This window comes from Callospermophilus lateralis, chromosome 6 (assembly GCF_048772815.1).
Source record: "Callospermophilus lateralis isolate mCalLat2 chromosome 6, mCalLat2.hap1, whole genome shotgun sequence".
NCBI classification, from domain to species: Eukaryota; Metazoa; Chordata; class Mammalia; order Rodentia; family Sciuridae; genus Callospermophilus; species Callospermophilus lateralis.
In genome coordinates this window covers 85,681,266-85,701,881 of record NC_135310.1, presented here as the reverse complement: position 1 = coordinate 85,701,881, position 20,616 = coordinate 85,681,266, and the positions used below count along the sequence as shown (strand labels likewise).

The 20,616-nt window shown below is 32.4% G+C and overlaps 2 protein-coding genes across 5 annotated transcripts in view; one reads left to right on the top strand and one right to left on the bottom strand.

Moving 5' to 3' along the window:
* Myo6 (myosin VI) overlaps window positions 1–12,908 on the top strand; it is a 156,304-nt gene extending 143,396 nt beyond the window's left edge. For 2 of the 3 annotated variants that reach the window (XM_076858478.2, XM_076858479.2), the window contains exons 29-33: window positions 3,994–4,097; window positions 5,221–5,352; window positions 7,993–8,019; window positions 10,336–10,554; window positions 11,087–12,908. In XM_076858478.2, coding sequence (XP_076714593.2) covers window positions 3,994–4,097; window positions 5,221–5,352; window positions 7,993–8,019; window positions 10,336–10,554; window positions 11,087–11,286 — 682 coding nt within the window. In that variant the 3' untranslated portion in view covers window positions 11,287–12,908. The remainder of the gene's footprint in view (window positions 1–3,993; window positions 4,098–5,220; window positions 5,353–7,992; window positions 8,020–10,335; window positions 10,555–11,086) is intronic. The other variant, XM_076858480.2, reaches the window with a different exon arrangement.
* Window positions 12,909–17,171: 4,263 nt separating this feature from the next.
* The window catches only part of LOC143402491 (interphotoreceptor matrix proteoglycan 1-like), a 140,057-nt gene continuing 136,612 nt past the window's right edge, over window positions 17,172–20,616 (bottom strand). For both annotated transcript variants that reach the window (XM_077109551.1, XM_077109552.1), the window contains 2 exons: window positions 18,966–19,038; window positions 17,172–17,249 (listed from right to left, as the gene is read on the bottom strand). In XM_077109551.1, the coding sequence (XP_076965666.1) occupies window positions 17,172–17,249; window positions 18,966–19,038 (151 nt within the window). The remainder of the gene's footprint in view (window positions 17,250–18,965; window positions 19,039–20,616) is intronic.

Genomic DNA, 20,616 nt, shown 5'->3' with positions numbered 1-20,616 from the left:
TGTAGTAGAATTAATAATACTTAGCAAAATCATACTGAATTTGTTGGCTAGAAAATTCTGAGAAACTACTTAGATTGAGAAACTACTTAGATGGATTAAATGTATTGCTCAAAAGATGATTTTTATTGGACTATATTTGTGGGTTATGTATTATTGTCCTTCCTCATCAGTTTTGAAAGATTTCTTTTTCTCTGGCTCTGCTTGTTCAGATAGACCTCCACCAGTACCTGATTGTAGCCAATGTTCATTATAAGAGAAGAGAAATACAGACTGCTCTTTTAATCCCAGCTCTTAGCAGGCATCTTGGAAACTGCCCTGTAGCAAATATATTCAGCTTCTTTTCTCACAATTTTTACTAATCTGTAGGGTTTTGAGGTTACAAAGTAGGATTAATAGAATGAATGGGAATATGATTATGAGGATAGAAGAGCAAGAGTAGGAAAATAAAATTATGAAGTTAAAGTGTTGATGAGCTCAATGAAACTTCTGTTTCATTTCACAGTATTAAGCAAATATTAAGAAAAGTTAGTCTCCAGGGTAATAAAGAAGAATAAGTTTTTGCTTTGGGAAATATTTATCCTTGTAAGGCCAGAATGCTTCAGATCTTCCATTTAGCAAGTGTTGTAAGATTTTCTTTCTTTCTTTTTCTGTTTTATTTTTTTTTAATGCTTTAATTTGGAGTTTTAGAGATTTGACTACATCAGATTTGTATTTAAACCCTGACACTGTAAAATTTATTATCTTGGTTTACCACTGTGATGCTTTGTCTAATTAATATTTACTAAGCAAGACTGGTACAAAATACTAATATAGAATTCATATCCTGCCAAATTTCCCATATACATTTAGAACATGCTATTTATATTCTATATATAAGAAATACAGAAACACGGGCTTAAAGATATTTTATCAATAATTTTCTACCAAAAATGACTTTAACAGGATTTAAACAAAAATTTTGCCATGTTTAATAGTTAGATTATTTGAAAGTGTATCCTAGACTTTTACCAAGTAAAATAATTATAAATGACTAATATATGGATGATCATAATGAAAATATAAACTTTTAATGATATGTTCAGATCTTTTAAGTAACTTATGTAATGTGTCTTATATATAACTATGTCATATTATCATTTTTCTTATAGGGAACAAATGGCCAAAGAAATGTCAGAATTTTTGAGTAGGTTAGTTCAGGGTATTTGGGGAAATATGTTCACCTCAAAATCATATTTAAAATTACTTTTGATTATTTGGACTAGAACCTGTTATATGAATGACCCACTCTTTTTCCATCTAAATTTTCTGTACAAGAAATGTCACTTTCACCCTATCCCATCCCAACGCAGAAAAAGATAAAAAACAATATCTATAAATTCATGTTTCTCAGTGAGGATAAATTGGCATTCTGAACGGGAAAATTTCTTGCCATTCTGCCTATCACCTGCCCCCACCAACTCCATCTCAGTAAGGGACTCCTTCCCCTCATCCAGAGGAAAAAAAGGTAGTTTTTAACTCCTCCTGAGGTGTGTGCTTCTCTTAATTTGGGAATCAACTACACCTAGTTGAAGGGGAAATGGAGGAAGAGTGTGGCTCCTGAGGGACTCTGCCCCACCAGTGGTTTTTAAAGCCACTGTATAAATAGACTCCCCAAAGAAAAGAGCTTCCTGACAGGATCTGGTCCATCACCTTTATAAGTGGATGTGAATCAATAACATTTTAATTGTTAATTTTGAAGTTACAAAATTAATTAAAAGTGCTAACTATTAAAAATCAACCCAGTTTTGCTACTATTTCTATTGTTTACGTGATTATCTTTATAACAAGTCTAATTGTCAATTACACCTTTATTTTAATATTTGAACTCCAGAGATGAGAGGAGGGGAAGAACATAAATGAATTGCATTCATAGATTTCTTCTAATACCATTTTTTTAAGCAGGTGTGTTTTTGTTTGAAATAATATGAATGGAAAGCTAGTATTTTTTAAATCATATTTTATGCAATAATAATTTGAATTCAGTGATATTTTAAAAAGCATCAAAATGCCTTTATGTATATTCTGATGTCTTTTTTTATTGGTTATTCAAAACATTACAAAGATTGCAGATGTGTATTCTGACAATCTATAAAACTATATTATATAAATTAACTTTCTCTTTCAAAAGAAGGCAGCAACAACAAAACCCATAATGATTTTCAGCTTATTCTTCTAGAAAAGACTTCTAGAAGAATAGACCAAAAAAAGAACTTTTTTGGGGGGCAGGGGCAGTTTATTGAGTGGTAGTTTAGGCATGTAGAAAAGAATATATGAATAAAGTTTAAGTATAATTTATTGTCAAGGGTAATAGAGAGACCTTGCTGACACACAGCTGGCTCTTTTTGAGCAAAGCAATTAAGAATAAAAAGCTACATGGAATATTTCCAGTCATACAGTTTTTGAAAAATATAGATTCTGCAGTAAACCTAAAACAGCTTTTACCATAAAAATACAGGCAGGATTAAATGGCCACACATTTTTTTAAGTCCAGTCTTATATAGAAGACAATCACCATGTCAAACAATTTGAAACATGCTATATTTTGTTCTCTGAACTGAAAGTACATATAGGCCATAAAGGGTCAAAGATACCTTGTTTACTTCATTTTAAGCATAGTATTGAATAAACAATTTCCTTTACTTCAAGAAGAACATAATATACTTTCAAATAGCATTTTTCAGTAACATTTGTTAATTGTCTGTATCTTGACTATTTGCTAGGATTGTTATTTTTGAAAATGTAAAATGGTGAGAACATAAACTTATTTTTCATAATATACATTGATTATCCCTCTTTAAAAGGAAATATTTGCCGAGTACTAGATGATATAGAATTTTCTTGCATTAATCTGAGAAATGGCATTTTAGTTCTTTAATATTTAGTTATATTAATATTTGTGCTACCTTCTTTTCATGTCTTAAAGTCTGATTCAACTCCTCCTTTGTTACATTGAGCAGCTTGATTCTGAGTGTCTGCCATGAGCGAAGTGTAATCTTTTGCTGAAAAGTAATGTTCATTATTACAGAAATTATTCACATATTTTCTGATTAATGATCTCAAACTATGTACACAAAAACCAAATCTTCACTCTGAGTAGCATTATTATTAAAAGGTTGAATTTACCCCCATTTTATCGAGTATCTTAGAGTGTTTTCTTTCCTTTTTCTCATTCAAATGTTTTTCCTAAAAGGTGCAGGATACAACACTAGTGTCCTTTGAAATCAGTTATCTACCTCTTGACTTAAAACCTCTTATGACTCACTAAGTATGGGGATATGGTTTGTTCTCTTATGGAACTTTTAGTGTTTCTAGACTCTAGCAGTTCTTTTATGACTTTGTTGCAGTTTGGCTACTCACCTGTGGACCCCATGAATGTCCTTATGCCCAGGGAGATTCTTAGTCAGTAGGTGTGGCCATCTGTAATAATGTTCAGCAGCCCCTGCAGGTGATGGAAATGAGCAGCCTAATGGCTCATAGAAAAGCCATTAATGTGTACTAATGATCTTTTAAATCTCCTGAGAATTTCTTTTTTTGTGTTTGAGAAATACATATAAATGTATTTTTTTAACATTAGCTGTTTATAGATCCATACGAATTTTTAAACTGAATTCTGGGGAAGTCCCTGTAACTAGAATAATGAGATCAAAAGTCCTGATGTAAAAATATAAGGTGGTTATCAAGTGTCATGCTGGAGAATTTTAATTTACTTGACCATCTTTTAGTATACCTTTTTTCCTCCCAGGTATTGAGGGTGCAATCCAGGGGCTCACACATTGGGGTCTACCTGAGATAGACCCCAAGCCCACCATTACACCATTTATTATCTCATCTATCAGAGACACAAAAATTATTATGTTTTTCTAGTAGTTTCCAGTTCTCAAACTTATGAATACTTTCTTGGCTCTTTAGTCAATGTTTCAAGTTTAAATACACAAAAATATATAATCATTACAGAGGTCCTGCTGTACAAGCCACCAAGGCAGCTGCTGGTACCAAGAAACATGATCTTAGTAAATGGAAATATGCAGAACTACGTGATACCATTAATACTTCTTGTGGTAAGTGTATGCAGAGGATGAAAAATGTGACGGGTCCATACTGATAGGTAATAAAATAAATATCTATATTGGCAATAGTCTTTTAAGTCTGTTGAAGATTTCTTTTTTTGATTTTGAGAAATATATACATATATATGTGTGTGTGTGTGTGTGTGTGTGTGTGTGTGTGTGTGTGTGTATATATATATGTATTTTTTAACAACTGTTTACATATACATCAGCTATAGAGTGGTATGGCATATATATTATATATATATATATTATGTAAATTAACTTAAACTGTTCTATTACTCTTTATTCCCTTGAAATAAGACCTAGTTTATTCAGAAAACCAAAGGAAATACTTGATAAATCAAGTGCATTTTGCCTGTGTCTTACCCAGGCCAGAGAGGAGGAGCAAGTACATGTTATGGTTTGGGCTACATTAATGACTGGCTCTTCTAATGTTATTTGTAATAGTTAAATACCTGCATGTCTCAATCTTTTAGACATGAATACAGAGTGTCAAATAGCAATGTAGTCATTTATTTTAAATCTGTTTTTCTCCCAACAGAAAAATTGTGTAAAAAACAATATTCAGAGGACCCCATATAGTTATGTTCTTGTTTAAAATCACAGTGTTTGAATTCAGGACTCTCTGTCTAGGAATGAAAACATCATGATTGGACAGAATTTCTCAGTGTGTTCTTTTCCTTTTCCCTGAATAGATCTGAATAATTGTGAATATAAAAAATGTGTTGCATCTAAATCTGGATTATTCTTGAGCATGGCTTTTTATTGTTAACCTTTCTGGTTTAGTGTCTTCAAATATAGAATACCTGTTTAGTTCAATGTTCTTATGTAGAACAATTGATGTAAGATAGTAATAATGCTTGAGAAAATGCTCTGTTAATATAAAGATAATATTATAAACTGCTCATTTTTATGAGTAACTTACTTTTGGTTTTGTACTATTAAATTAAAAGCAAAAACCTTAAGTGTGTATGTGTGTGTGTGTGCACGTGCATGGATATGGTAGATAGATAGATGTATGTACATCTTTTTATGCAACAGCACAATTTTGTTAGGTGAATAAATTAGGATGTTAACTTTTTAAATTTTTTGACTCTATGTAAATCAATAGATATTGAGCTCCTGGCAGCTTGCAGAGAAGAATTTCATAGGAGACTAAAAGTGTATCATGCGTGGAAATCTAAGAACAAGAAGAGAAATACTGAAACAGAGCAACGTGCTCCAAAGTCTGTTACTGATTATGGTAAAAATAAATCTGTACTTTTGACTGTTCTAAAGCATATGAATATAAATATATCTAACTATGTTTGACTTTCAGGTAAAAATATCCAATGTAAATTTTTTCTTACTCTGGACAGTAATCCTTTGAACCTGATAACAGCACAGTGGCCTGTCCTTTGTAGCTTTATTTTTATTTAAAGCTATTTTTGTTAAAATTTATTGAGTTTATTTGTTAAAATAAATTCTAGAGGTTAGAATTTTCTTGTCTGTACTGCAGACATTGTTCAGTACTGTTGTAAGTACATAGTTTTCCACACATAAATATTCACATACATTAAGTTATGTACTCTTTCATGTGTGAAAATGTAAAGATTACTATGATTTTTTACTTTCCATGTTAAATGAGTTTGACATGTGAAAAATGAATGTTTTTGTTTTCTACAAATTTTATTATTTTTAAATTTAATGTAGCTCAGTTTCTTGGAGTATTTCTCTGAAATACCCAAATATTGTTATGTTTTTAATATGTAGGCCTTAGTATCTTCTGGTTCCTCTCAGAATAGGATTATAGCCCAGAAAACGAAAGGAATTTGTACATATGTTCTTCATTAATATTGTAATTCCTTTGTTTAAAAAAGGTCACTGCAAATCTTTTATAATTTTGTAAAATGTGAGTGAGAAATGTTATTTTGGTTCAGACTAGTTAGTGTTGTGCCTGCACCATGAATTGATTTTTTTGACTGGGATCTTATTATGTAAAAGGCCAAGTATATATTTGAAATTAGAAAATGATCAGATTTAACCTAGTAAAAGCAACATAAGCTTTAACATTAATTTTCCAAATACCTGTGATATGTGTGTTGTAATTTCTATCTTTAAAGCAATTATTGGAATTTCATTTATTCAACTTGCTGCTTTTATACTGTCATGGTTTATTAGCTTAGTTCCAGTTAATGTCAAGATGATAGCAGGCTTAATATCTTTTTTCAAAAAGGGACGTTTTCTTGACACATGATAGTAGAGTTAGTAATTATGACCCAAGTTTCCTTAGAAAATGAGCTCTTGGATGTATTTTGCTTTTCTTGAATGTATTTTATTTACCTTCCAAGTAAATAAAAGCAGTGATTGAATAAAGTCAGTTAAATGGTGAAATTTTAGCATTTCTAAATTGTTGCAAGGAATAGATTGAGGGCAACATTGTTATTAGTAAGGAAGATGTTAATGCCATTGAAAGCTGAAAGGGTGTTACCAGGCAGAATATAACACTGTGAAGAGACATTGAGACCTTACATATAACTAAAAGATGGCAGATGGAAGCTCCATTAAACATTTTCTCTATGTATTGAAGATGACAGAATGATTTCATTACCTGTTCATTGCCTGTATACCAAATTTCTGGCACAATAGCAATGAGCTGTTCTTTTTTTGCTGTAAATGGTCTAAGTATTACCTTTAGCCTGAAAGATTTTCATTATGTTGTACTTCAAAATTTATATATCTCAGTGATTATACTCAAAGCAAAAAAAACCTAATATTATAATATTCAGTGCACAGACTTTAAATGAGTGTACAAATATTTCATATATTTTTAAACCAAACTTTGATGCTTTATTTAATCTAGCTTTGCCCCCAAAGGTACAAGTAATATAAAATTCACCTTGTAGGTTTAAGTACTGTTTCTGTTACTTGTTTATTGGAGACAACAAAAGAGTAAATTAGGAAAATTTCCTAATAATGCCATCTGGGTTTACGAGTTAACTTAAGAGATTTTATATGAACATAATTTATATGTATTTAGCCTTCAGATGATTTGAATATCAGTCATTTTTAGTTCTACTCTGAACATATCTTGCTTTTCTCTTATAAAATTTAATCTGACACAGGAGTATAGCTAAAGGGAAAGGTGAAGGGGAGATCAAGATGTTTATTAACAGTTCAGTTGAGAAAATTCTACACTTAGATGGTTTCCTAAGGGGACAGACAGCTAGGCACTCTTTAAAAGGAATCGCTACACAGTCTGATATTTAGAAGGATTAGAATTCATTCATTTCAGAAAATAAAATGATATTTTGATTAACAAATATATAATTTGATATTATTGACTCCAAAAATAAACATTGACATTTCTTGGCCAATGCCTATAATAATGAGTGAGAAGCTTTCAGACCTTTTTCTTGTGCTGTGCTTAATGAACACACTCTCATCTCATTTACTGCACAAAAAGATTTTCAGAAGTAATTTTTAAGAGAAGTGACAAATTGCCCCCAGTAAATATTTATAATAATTAATTGCTTAAAACAATGATTTTATAAATACTTTTATCCTATAATTCTTAAAACAAAAATGGCATGAGATTAAAATTTAGAAAATTTTAAGAAATTAAAACATACTGAATATGTGATAAAAGTACTGAGTCTATTAAGTCATTGTGTTAGGTTTTTTGTTTGATATTACTGAGTCCCGAAATTAAAAGAATTTCCTAAAAAAATAGCTTTTTTTTAAGATCAGAAAGTAGTGTCTGCTTGTACGTTTTGGCTTTATGCTAAGATATTTACTTGTTAGTCACCACCTCAATTGATGGGATGGATTTACAAATTAGAAATGCTCATTTATTGGTTTTGGCATTTTTATCTTTTCTTCAACATAAAATATTTGTTCACAGATTTTGCATCATTTTTGAACAATTCACGTAAGTCAATGGGTGGTAACTCATGAGCTAACTGGAAGATGGGTTAAAATACTTTACAAAGTACTAACTTCTGTTAAACATTGTTTTGCTACAATTTTAAGTGGAATTGAAGTATATTAAAGTTAGTTTATCCTTATTAAGATATATTTTAACTTGAGATGATGCTTTTGTTTGGGTTATTCCAAAATACATATGCAAAACAAATCTAATTAAATCATTCTCTTGTTTTTTCAAATTACTTCCATTTTAAAAATAACTTTTTAATTGAATATACACAATTCTTATTGTAGCAAAACTATTTCAACTTAGCAGCTGATCTTTTAGAACAAGGACTAACTTAGGTGCTGGTTTCAAACACTGTATTTTCAAACTCCGTGATGATATCTGAACTTCTAGCCAGAAAGATTTGAATTTTATATGGGAATTTGCAAAAGTTTAATGAAGATTCCTCCTAATAGGGAGAGAATATTATTTTGTTACTTTTATAACTTCCTTTGATGCACCTTCTTCTATAATTTAGAAGCTTTGGGTGTCCTTAGTATACACTAGATTTCTTCCAGAATCAAGTGAGCAATAATGATTTGGATATAATGTCATGTTCATTTTATTAACTAGTTGAGCCTGATTTTTTAAATGTTTCTAATAATTTATAGAGCTATATTTGAAGCATTTCACATTTTTGAAGATAATGCACTCTGATGAGAAAGAAAATAATTTAGATTAGTTTCAAGCTATTTAATATCTATTTTTTTTTAAACTTTTCCAGATAGATACTAGTTTCTAGCTTTCTCAACAAATTTTCAGTTCTCTCATTAGTAGAAATGGCTATGAGAGACTTTTTGGTTTTTCAATTGTATTCAATGTGTTGAGTTACAGGAGACTTGTTTTAAAAGAAAAAAATAGGTTAATTAATGGATGACTGCCAGTTTCAGAGTATATTTCCAATCAACTGGACATTAAATTTTAGTTTACTATTTAAGATGGAAGGAAGGGGTTTTTGTTTTTTGATCCTTTTAAGGGTATTAGTACTGAGTTAGCACAAGTATAATCACTGTGCTAAAAGTAGCTTTTTGGGAACAGGAAAAAATAAGCACATCTCTGTTAATAATGCTTAAGGTGTTGCGAAGTTTTTAAAGTCACTAACCCAACTGGCTTCTCATTCTTTCATAGGTATATATAGCTTTGCTAACTGCTTTTTTCTTTCCCTGGTTTGCAAAGAAATTCAACTGCTATAACCCGTTTGCTGTTTCTTGGTGTAGAAAGTAGAGTGAGAGTATTTTCATCCTTTCAGTATTTGAAAGTTCTTACAAAAGCCACGTGGCTGTCCTTGATTTTTATAACATATATATCTTATACAATTTTTCATTGACATACTTTGATTTTCATACTGATATTCTTGGAACTGCAGTAAATGGTTGGTCTACTTTTAAAGTTGTGAGTATAAAGCATATTAAACAGGCTTACCAAAATTATGCTATTAAAGATGTAAAGTCATTGCCCCAGGGAAATGTTTGTATTTGCAGATAAAATAAAAACCTAATTGTTCTGTAATGAAAATTGAGTAAGGGAAGAAAGATTAATATGAGCACATTGCTTAGTACTAGCAGAAAAGCAAAGATTTTTATTTTCTACTGGTGAGGAGAAGCAAACATTATAGCCTTTCCACTTATTTCAGTGGATTTCCAAGAGAAAAGTGATTTCAAAGTAAGTAAATATTCATGCTTACTCTGTAGGTCTTTTGGGTGGTTTTGTTAAGAATTTGCTGAAATATTTTTAATATTTGTGTTATCTTGGCTGTTTGAAATCCCCAAATCCATTAAAAAAAGATTTTATATGGCTTCCACATTTTGTAAAATAGTGATTAAATCAACAAATCTTTTCAAGTTTTTTTTACATTACTGTTTATTTTCTTGTAAATAGTTCAACAGAAATTACTCTGCAGAATCCATTGGAGAGCTTTTGAAATCTAGTAAATAGTACTAGTAAATAATATTTTTCTTCTGCCACGTGAGTTTATTTCAGGTTACTGCTGACAGTCATTTGTGAGAATCTGCTAGAGTTTTGGTGGTGATGGTGGTGATGGTGGTGGTGGTTGTGCGTGCATCCATGCATGCGTTGCCAAGGAACATCTTTAGGGAAAGATAACAAAGAAGTCACATTCTGAATTGAATTCATTTATTGGTGATTAATATTTACACTTTAAGTTTGCTATTATGAGTCCCCCCAACTTTTTGGTAAAAATTCTTGTGCATTGTAGTATTGAAGTCTGTTTCTTTTCCCTTGAGCTATTGTGACTTTTCTTATTGTGTGTGATAGCTCAGCAGAATCCAGCAACTCAGCTTCCTGCCAGGCAGCAGGAGATGGAAATGAACCGGCAGCAGCGTTTCTTCCGCATTCCATTCATCCGCCCTGCTGACCAGTACAAAGACCCTCAGAGTAAAAAAAAAGGCTGGTGGTATGCTCATTTTGATGGTCCCTGGATTGCCAGGCAAATGGAACTCCATCCCGATAAACCACCCATCCTTCTTGTGGCTGGTATGTATGATACACGTGGAAATAAAAAATGTATAAAACAAAAAGGATTATGACCCCCTTAAGTGAAACATTCTAATATATAATGCAATAATTCATTTAATTTGAGGGTTGAGTGGTGGAGTTTGGAGGCTAAGTTACATTTCCAGTTAATTGAGGATTAACTGATTTATAATGTAAAATTGCTTAGATTAATTATATCCTAGTAGAGCACATCGAAACTTGTCGGTATCCTAAGAAACTTCACTGATGTTTAATTAAACCCGTTGCTTTTGTAATAGCTTGAGGACTTGTAGCATTTTTATTAACCTTGATGACTTGTTTGATCAATGGTAATGTTTATAAATTTAGAAGGGTTCCTTAGTGGGGAACAAATTTAAGTTGTTTCTGGTAAATTTATTAAGCAGATTTTCATCTTACGAAAATAAAATCTTAGCTCTCCAATCTATGAGAATTGATAGTATTTAAGGAATAGAGCTCATAAAAAGTGGTTCTGAAGAGAGACACGATAATTTTCTGATGTCTCCTTATGCAGGTAAGGATGACATGGAGATGTGTGAGCTGAATCTTGAAGAGACTGGCCTGACAAGGAAGCGCGGTGCTGAGATTTTGCCAAGACAGTTTGAAGAGATTTGGGAACGCTGTGGAGGCATCCAGTACCTTCAGAATGCAATTGAGAGCAGACAAGCTCGACCCACATATGCAACAGCCATGCTGCAGAATCTGTTAAAGTAGACGTTGCACGCTAACGTTATAGCTGGGATCCCTGGTACTGGGTAGGGAGTGTGACCAAGAGATTAACCCTTCCTTGCTCATGTTAGAATTACTTATGCACAATGAGCAGATTTTATAATCATGGCTTTTCGTTAATTTAAAGTTAATTAAGGTTATGGTAGTGAATTTGGGACCTAAAAATTATTTTTGAGTATATGGCAGTAACTCTTAAACTTCTCATTATTCTCATGCTTGTTACACTTGGACTGATTCTGACATTTCTCATTCTTTGCCAACAGACTTCCTAAAGTCCATGATGATTGTTCTCAAGGAAAAGAGAAATTTTTAAAACTTTCAAAATACTTGCTATTTATGGATGACATGGTATGTTCTAACTGGAATAATGAAACCTTAAATTTACAAGAATTAAGGCACTTAAAATTATCAAGACACTGATGTTTGTGATCTGAAAAGCTATGTATTTTCTCTGCTTTTTCAGAAATTCATGGAAACTTTCATTAAAGATGGAAATTCTGACTTTTTTCCCCTCTCCTTTGCAGTGTATCAGTTTGGGTGAAGTAGTTCTTCCTAAGTCCTAGAATTTTGGAAGGAGCTTCAATTTATTTAATTGTTCTGGGATAAAGGAGGAACCAATGATATCCAGCACAGATTAGTTTTCTTTCTTTCTTTTTTTTTTTCAATCAAATTTTATGTCAGAATATTCTTTTGATGTTTCATGGACAAATAAAGGAAATTCAGATTGCTTAACTGTCTAAAAGTTTTGAGCTAACTTTTTTAAGAAAGGGAAACAGGGTTTAGGTGGCCTTTGGCTTAACTGGACTAAATTAAAATCTTTCAAGTTCATCTCTATTGTGATTTTTGTATCAGAATCTTGTCCAAGTTGTTTCGTATGATTTAAGCTGATGTTCTGCTTCAAAATCTTTTTAAAAAAACATTCCTAAATTCTTTTTTGTCCTTTGTGATTTTGGTAATTGTAGAGTTGTTTTATAAGCTTTGTAATTCAAAAGCCCTTGTACTTAGTGTGCTTGTTTCATATAACAGATAATTTAAAAAAGTTTTCTTTGTGTGCTGTTAGCCTTGATCAGATGTTGGCAATTTCAAGCCTAATATTTATGACTTTCACATTAGGAATTTAGAGATAAAAAAATATCAAGGAGTTACGTTGACATAATCCTAAGAAGTCTTGTTTGTATTTTAGAATAAAGTTAGAAAGTAAAATTATTCTCTGTACCTTTTTTTCCTCCTGATTTTTAAACATGCTAACCTTTGAAATGAAATTTCAGTGATTTTTTTTTTTTTCCTTAGAAAGAATACCTCGGTTAGGAAAATATTTCCCAGCTGATTGGGTTAATGTTTGGGAGCCACAGACACTGTTTTCAGAATTGCTTCTCTCATAATGTCTTAGTACAGGAATATTTATTTATTATGATGCTGTGCAAATGATTGTCTTGTGTTAAGGAAATGGAATGGCCCTGTCTGTGCTATTAATTAGTTGAGAATGTGAATGTGATTATCTTTTGGAGGCTATACTGCTTACACTTACCCACCCTTGGATCTTTTGGTTCCTATAATTGGTGACAAAAGGTGTAGTTACTGAAATAAACGACCTGTTTTCTCTCTTCCATCTCTCGCCTTTAATTGGTGTTTTTGTTTGTGTAGGATAGTGAATGATTAGCTTTATTTCATAATTATTACTAATGATTAAAGTCCTTGAAAAAAATTTAGTAACCAAATTGGTTTTTGATGACTTGTCTCTTCCATATGGTTTTCAGAAGTAGTTTTATGTATCTCTTAGATATATGAATAGGCACTGGATGGAAAATTAATTAAAAAGTTCAAAATTATTATAATTAAAGAACTTAATGTTTTGAAGAATTTGAAAGAAATATATCACAGCAAAGCTTTATTACAAGTCTTCTTGGTTTTTTGACTAAGAGTTAATAAAATTAGAGTTAGTTTTAAGTCACTTTGTTTCTAATTATGTCACCCGACTGTCCTAGAATTTATCTATTTAAAATAGTCTCCTGAGTTAATGTGCCTATCAGAACTGCCCTGATTCAGGTAGTAGTGTAACCTACATACAGCAGGTGTGCATATTTACTGAAGACCTTTTGCTGAAGAAACTTAGGACCCTGACAACCTTTGAGGGGAAATAGAGATGTAATGTTCTAAAAGATGTTGATACAGCTGCTTTATCAAACTCACATTCAAACTTATAAATGCTGTGTGAAAACTTTAGGAATCAAAAGTTAATTAACTCATTTTAATCAGTCATTTAAATTTAAATTTAAAATTAAAAGTTTAAACCAATTAACTGTATATAAATGATTTTCTCTTAATGCTTGTCTCATCAGTTCTTTGTGCTTGCCTATACCAGTTCCTTCCATAGTGTATGCTTTGCAAAGGTAGACATAAATAAAATATTAAAAGAGAAAACAGAATGTTTTTATGTTCAATTCTAATGTAATCCCTAATTTCATCACCACAGAGTTCTTGATGAGAGCAGGAGATATTTACAGTCCACATAAGAGAACAGTTTTCTTAGTTGCAGAGTTGGGGAGATAGCACTTTCTCAGAGGATTATATGAAGAAGTAAAGAAACACAGGGACACCAGCCCTCATGAAAGACATTCTATTGTTACTCTCATTTGGCTTCTATAATGACTTTTATAGGTCATTATTTCCAGTGACCTACTGAAATATTCTGTTTTATAAGCAACCAGAAAAGATCTTAAGGAAAAAATAGGTGGTATTTGTGGAAGTGTAGATAATAAAAAACCCCAGGCAAGAACAATAATGAATGTTTATTATTTGTAGAGCTTTATTAATTGTATGTGTGTGTGTTTCTGGGGATTGAACACAGGGCCATGCACATGCTAGGCAAGCCACTTACCACTGAGCTATATCCCTAGCCCCTAATTGAATGTTTCTAAAGATATTTTCACTCACAGGTTATTACTATGGTTCTCAGGGGATCCAAACATGTAGGTCTTTGGTTTCTTTAACTGAAGAGTACTTGGATCAGCAGAATATTCATTGAATGGATCAGCTAATTAATACAACATTAGTGGTAGACCTACTTCCTTATATGAAATAGGTAACAGAGAGGTCAAGTAATTTATTTGTAGACATTAAAAAAGATATAAATGCCTTTGCTCCAATCACGTGTAGCAGCATTTTCTGGGGAGTTACAAAGGGTGTCTTTCTACATCCTCAGAAGGGGTGACAGAGTATCTTTCCCTGTTTATCATTACCAGTGGTAACAAGTATTGAGAGTTTTAACCTCTCCCAGAAGATACACTAATGAGGGAGGGGAGGGCAGAGGGTATCTAATAATGAGAATGAGGACTAGTTGGGTGGGTTGGGGGAACAGTTGTAACAATAAGGAAAGAGAAGGGCAGTGGTCAAGAGAGGGAAAGGTAATATGGTGTTGCACACTGTGCATTTTAAGCAACACAACATTCCTGTGTATTTGCTAAATTTAGGATGAATTGTGTATAACTGAAGAGTAGAACCTATGGTCATTAAACTTGGATCAGGATACACCTGGTGTTCCAATTCTTAGCACAGGATAAGGGCGCTACCACACTGCAGGTGGCCAAGCAGCAAATTAGCATTCTGTTCATGACCCTCATGAAAGGGTAAAAGGGAGATATTTTGAGATGTAGAGCCTTCATGTATCAGAAACACATCTTTGAATACAGTTAACTTCAGTTCAAATGGTGTACTTTTTTCCCCTTTACTAACCTAATAAATGAAGTAAGTTTGGTTGTTTTTGAAATTTTTTAGGGGTAATGCACATTCAAAAGGAGAATCTTTAATCCTAATTTGTACCAATGCAGAATCTCACTTTCAAACTATAAATAGGCTTATTAACTGGCCACTTTTCATGGTTGAAAATTTGTCAATTTACAACTGTTACTTAATTTTTCTGATTTTATGAAAATGTGTGTCTTAACACTTTCTAAAATACTGATGTACAAGAAATACAAATAAATGCTTTCTATGTACAACTTCTTCTTGAATGTTGTTTTTTTTTAATAGGTTGTCATAAATAGTGGTAAATGTTGGAATTGTTGGCTGTGTCTCAGATGGGAGAAGTTGAAAAAGTTTGGAATCCTGAAGCTCATTCAGTTATCAAGGCCCAAAGACTTATGCCAGTTAGCAATAGGAAGAGGCTTGGGACCAAACGGGATTGAAACTTTTGAACTTTGGTCCTGAATTCCTATTGCAATCTCCATCCAGAGAACAGGCAGTACAGTGTATGAGCCACTGCTCCCCATTTGGCCAGATTGGAAGCAAACCAAATATTGGCTACCTTTCTTTAGGCCCTTAATATTCTGTGAGAAGACACATGTTTTAAAAACTGAGGAGACCCAAAGAAGATTAAAAACTGTGGAGACCCAAAGAAGACTCTTTCTCCCTAAGGCTTTGAATAGAGCTGGTCTATACAGCCTACCCCTTATCTCTCATCAGGAACCTATCATGGTCCTGGTGGGTCTTCTGAGAGTGGAGGGAAATTGTCTTATTTCATCCATAAGATAGGTGATTCAAAGAGTAAGAGGCATTTACCATAAAAGAGCACCTATCCTCCTCATGAAATATAGAGTATTTACCTAATTCTATTTCTCCATTAAAAACTATATTCCTTATGCAAGTTGATATAGATCTTCACTTTGGGGGAGGATTGAGGTTGGGAATCAGAATGAGAGGTGTGTATTTGCCAGCTCTAGGAACAACTTTTCAAAGGATTGTATCACTTTTTCATGGGAGAATATGACTTCCAACAAGATCACCTCCATTATTAGGATACTGCCTTTATTTTGGCAGCTTACTGTTAGATGTTGCTAACAGTGTTTACTGTCTTTTGGGAGCCTTAAAATATCTTGCTTAAAATATTTTATCAAATCCACAAAGCAAATCCATGGGGAGTAGCTAGTAAAACATTCATTTTATTATAAATCTATGAATATAGTACTTGTCACATTTTTTAAAATTAAGAATTGCAGCAAATATATTTGATAATGGGATTTTTGAAAAATGTAGAGGAATAAATTTGAAACATTGAAACTGAACTGGATTACATTTAGGTAAACCCACACCAAAATTAGTATAGGGAGAAGTATATTATACATCTGTTGGAAAACAGGAATTAGGTCAGATAGAACAACTTCGCCTCCCACCTCTTACCAGTGTGGTGTCTTCCTTTAAAATCACTTTGTGTAGTAACAAGATCTCCCCATGATTGAGCTATCTGAACCTCAATTTGCCTTTTTTAAAAATAACAATTTAGAAATTTTGGGGAATAAAACAATCTATTGTGTAAGCGGCAATTGTGTATATAATACTAGTGTCTAAGTGTTGAAGACAAATGTATATCAGATATTGTGTGGAGCATAGATACACTCATCACTTACATTCTGCATACATTTATGCAGTTAGACCTGTATCTCCTTGCACAAATGATCATCTTTTAAATGTACATTATAACATATAAAGTGCTTATTTCCTGATATAATGTTCAATCTCCAAAACAAGAAGTTGCAAATGGTCTTTGGGTAATATTTTAAGGGTAGCTAGAAGTAAACCTGGTTTACTATTACCTTGACTATCATCCAAGATGGTCAAAATATGTTTCACTGATTGTGTTTTGGGTTTTAATAAAAAGTGCTTTTCAGGATTTGCTAGTCATCAAGTGCATGACTTCTATACTTGAAACATAGTGTGTGCTGGTTCTCAGTGTTGACTCTGTGCCTGGATTCTGATGACCAGTGACTCTACCTGCCTCTGTTTTCTGAATATTGATGGAGTGGACACAGTTTTCTTGAGAAAGCAAATCAACTCTCTTGAGATAGCTTAAATGATAATTTGTACATTTTCAGTTTTTAATTTTCTTCCAAATCTTGATGGTTAAATTCTTCAAGTCCTACAGCCAGTAAGTCAGAATTTCTTTTCTTGGTTCCCTAGAAGAGAAATGGTTTTAAGAGCTTATGGAAGACCATCCAAGGTCAAGTCAAATGTTCATTCTATTATTACCTCCATGGGTGAATGAGAGGATGTGCTTGCTATTTAGAATATCTTCTCTGGAAGTTTGGAGATGCCCTCCGAATATTCTCAATTTTATAACCTGCTGGAAATGCATCCCATCTTTTATAAACCCTGTTTAAATCATCCATCTGTTGGAGCAGGGGATGGCAAATTATCTATACATAAAATTCACCATGTTCCCTTTCAACTACAGTGATGTCATTTAATTACAACACTTCCTTATGGGATACAAATGTGTCATTTGAACCTGCCTCAACACAGCAATTTATGTATCCCCAGATAATCAGCATTGATACTTAATGTTTGTTATTATTGTCTGAAGTAAGATGCAGTTAGTTCTTTTGGGGGCAATGCTGGGGATAAAACCAAGGGATTCATACATGCTAAACAAGCACACTACCATTGAGCTACCCCTCTGGACTCTGATGGAGTTAGCTCTTAAGTTGACTTCCTGGTGTGAAAAATCACTTTCTCTTTTTCCCTGACAACTTTATTTTTCTGATATATGGCCATTAAGTATTTGGTATTTGCAGACTTAATTGGTGTTTGTGCTTCATCTTCAATATTTTGTCAATATCAGATCCTTGTGTCCAATCATGATTTTATGGCACTCACCTAAACTTTTTTCTGTTTCTCCAATTCTTTTTTTTTTTTTTTGGTTCTAAGACATTAGAATGGCACATATGATTTCCAGCGTGCATTTGCATACATAAAATTATGAGCACATTTGGTGTGATTGTCTCAGTTATCTTCATTATATATTGACTGGTAACTTGATTTCAAGTGCAAATTTTGGTACATTTCTTCTCATCTAGCACCATAGATCTCAGGTAGAGTGGACCTTGGCTGATTATCACCAATTGTTAACCATCAAAGACTCAGTATAATTTTTGAAAATAGGTAATTTTAGGTGAAAAACATCCAATGTTTGTTTGTTTATTTATTTTCACCTATCATATTGGCAAAGTTTTTTTTTTTTAAATATATCCAATGTTAATTCCCCCAAATTACTTAAAAACTCTACAGCTTTATGTGGGCTGTATATAAACTTTTTGTAGATAACTTATTTCCTTTTATAAAATAAAATTAATAAAATAACTTTATTGAGTGGGTATTTATAAAGACACATCCAGGACACTAGAAAAAACATTGATCTGAGTAATTTTGGAAGTTGTTCATTGTTTACAAATGTTTCTTTTACATATTTTCTACATACTTTTGCTTTAGCTGATTATTATTTGAGATCAAAAGGAAAAATTTTAAAATGATTTATGTGCAATTATTCAGTGCCAGGAATATTAATTATTATTATGAAAATTTCAGTTTTGTTGAAACACAATTGATTACCTACATACATATTTTTACAAGACTGTGAACATTATAAAATATTTGGATTGTTTCTGTTATTTTATTATTTTTTATGTACACATTTCAGTTTTCTCCATACTTCATGCACCAGGAAACATCATTTTACCACCTTAAAATACTAAATTAAAAAGCCTAACAAAGGAAAGTGCACTACTTATCCCTATTTTTTAAAAACAAGAGTCAGGTATAGAAATGTTTTAAATTCCCTTCAAAATTCAATTTCAGTGATTAAAACCAACATGTAAAAGAAAGTATGGTTTTACCTTATAATTTTGCTGATGTTGGAACTTTTTAATACTAGTTTCATATGCTTGATTTTTAGAGTGATCTGGTAACCTGAAAAAGAAAGCAAAAATATGATATACTGTTTCCTGGACTTTTATTAACATCAATATTGTCAGTTCTAAAATTATGACAAGTGGAAAAAATAGCATATTTTCACAGATATCTTCCATTAGGATTGGAGGAAGTATGCGTTTGGCATGCCCCTTGAGTTTTGCCTTAATTCTTTATTAAGCAGTGGTCTCAGAAGGATTGAAGGACACTCATGGGAAAGAGGAGAAGATAAATCTTAAAAATACTGGAGTTATTTCTCAAGTTCTAAATTGTGGTTTCTGGAAAACAACTCATTTTTGTTCATAAAAGTAAAAAATAAGTTTTATAAATAAGTCAGCTTTATTTTATAATTTAATACCTATATTTACAGATGTATGTTATATAATTTCTGTTGATAGTGTATACACTTTTTTGCACATTGTATTTTTCCTCTTTATGTTAGAAAATGGGCCTAATATTTGTGGGATATTTTCCTATATACCTTCCCTTATCAGTAAATTGTTTTATTTCTCTCACCATTCGGTCCATTAAAATTTTTGAGAAAAGGAAAAGGAGGGAAAATCCTATTTCAGTCTCAATTCTGAATGGAAAGAAGGCAGTAGGGAGGAGTAGTTTAAGGAGGTTTGAGTAACAAATTCCTTGTTCCCCCCTCCCACTATGGAAGGCAGTATTTTTAGTTCTATTTGCCCTGGTTGGGAGATATGGAAGCTCGAAGAATAGCAGGAAACTGGCAGATACTTGGTATCAGAACCAAGACATTTCAAATGAGGGGTAAATGGGACTAGAAGCTTTTCAAAGGACCTCTTGAGACCAGGAGAGCTACACCTCACAGTATATTCCAAGGAAACTAAGGTGCAAATTTTGCTCAAATTTTTAATCAGATAAAGTTTTAAAAACAAGATTGAACTGTATTTAACTCTGACCCTCTCCTCCCTTTCCCCCAATTTCTTCACTATCCAATTGAGAAAGGACTGAAAAGGAAGTTAATAACAAACAGACCTCCTTTCTCCACCCCCACACCTGAAGTCCAGCATGTGAGTGAAACTGTGGCCTTGCTGCAGTTACAAGTGCTTTAGTGTTATTAAAACCTCCGCATAAATATCTCGTTGTACTATCATTTACTTATGCCGGCCCTTATATTTGGAAACAAATTTTATTATTATAAATAATGTCATAAAACAGAATAGGCCTATTAAGTTACAGGACAAAAGTGAGAATTTTTAGATCTAGGGAGGAAGTCATAAATAATTTACTCTGTTAGATCTAAATTTGCATTTTCTGTATATATGTAATGATAATTGTGATAAATAAGAGTCAAACTCATTAGGCCAAAAAAGGAACCTTTCATAATACAAGTTTTTGTTTATTCTTGGGAGAATTTTGTCAAGAAAGTTCCTAGCATAACAGAATCTATATATAGAACACTTGAAATTGAGGGAAATGAAAAATGTGCAGAGTATGGTCATAAATATTGAATGGAGGGAAAAAAGTAGAGGAAAAATAAAGGTGAAAATGTAATGAATGACAATGACTCTGCAGTAGAATGACAACTAACTGGAACTGTTCTCTGTGTCAATC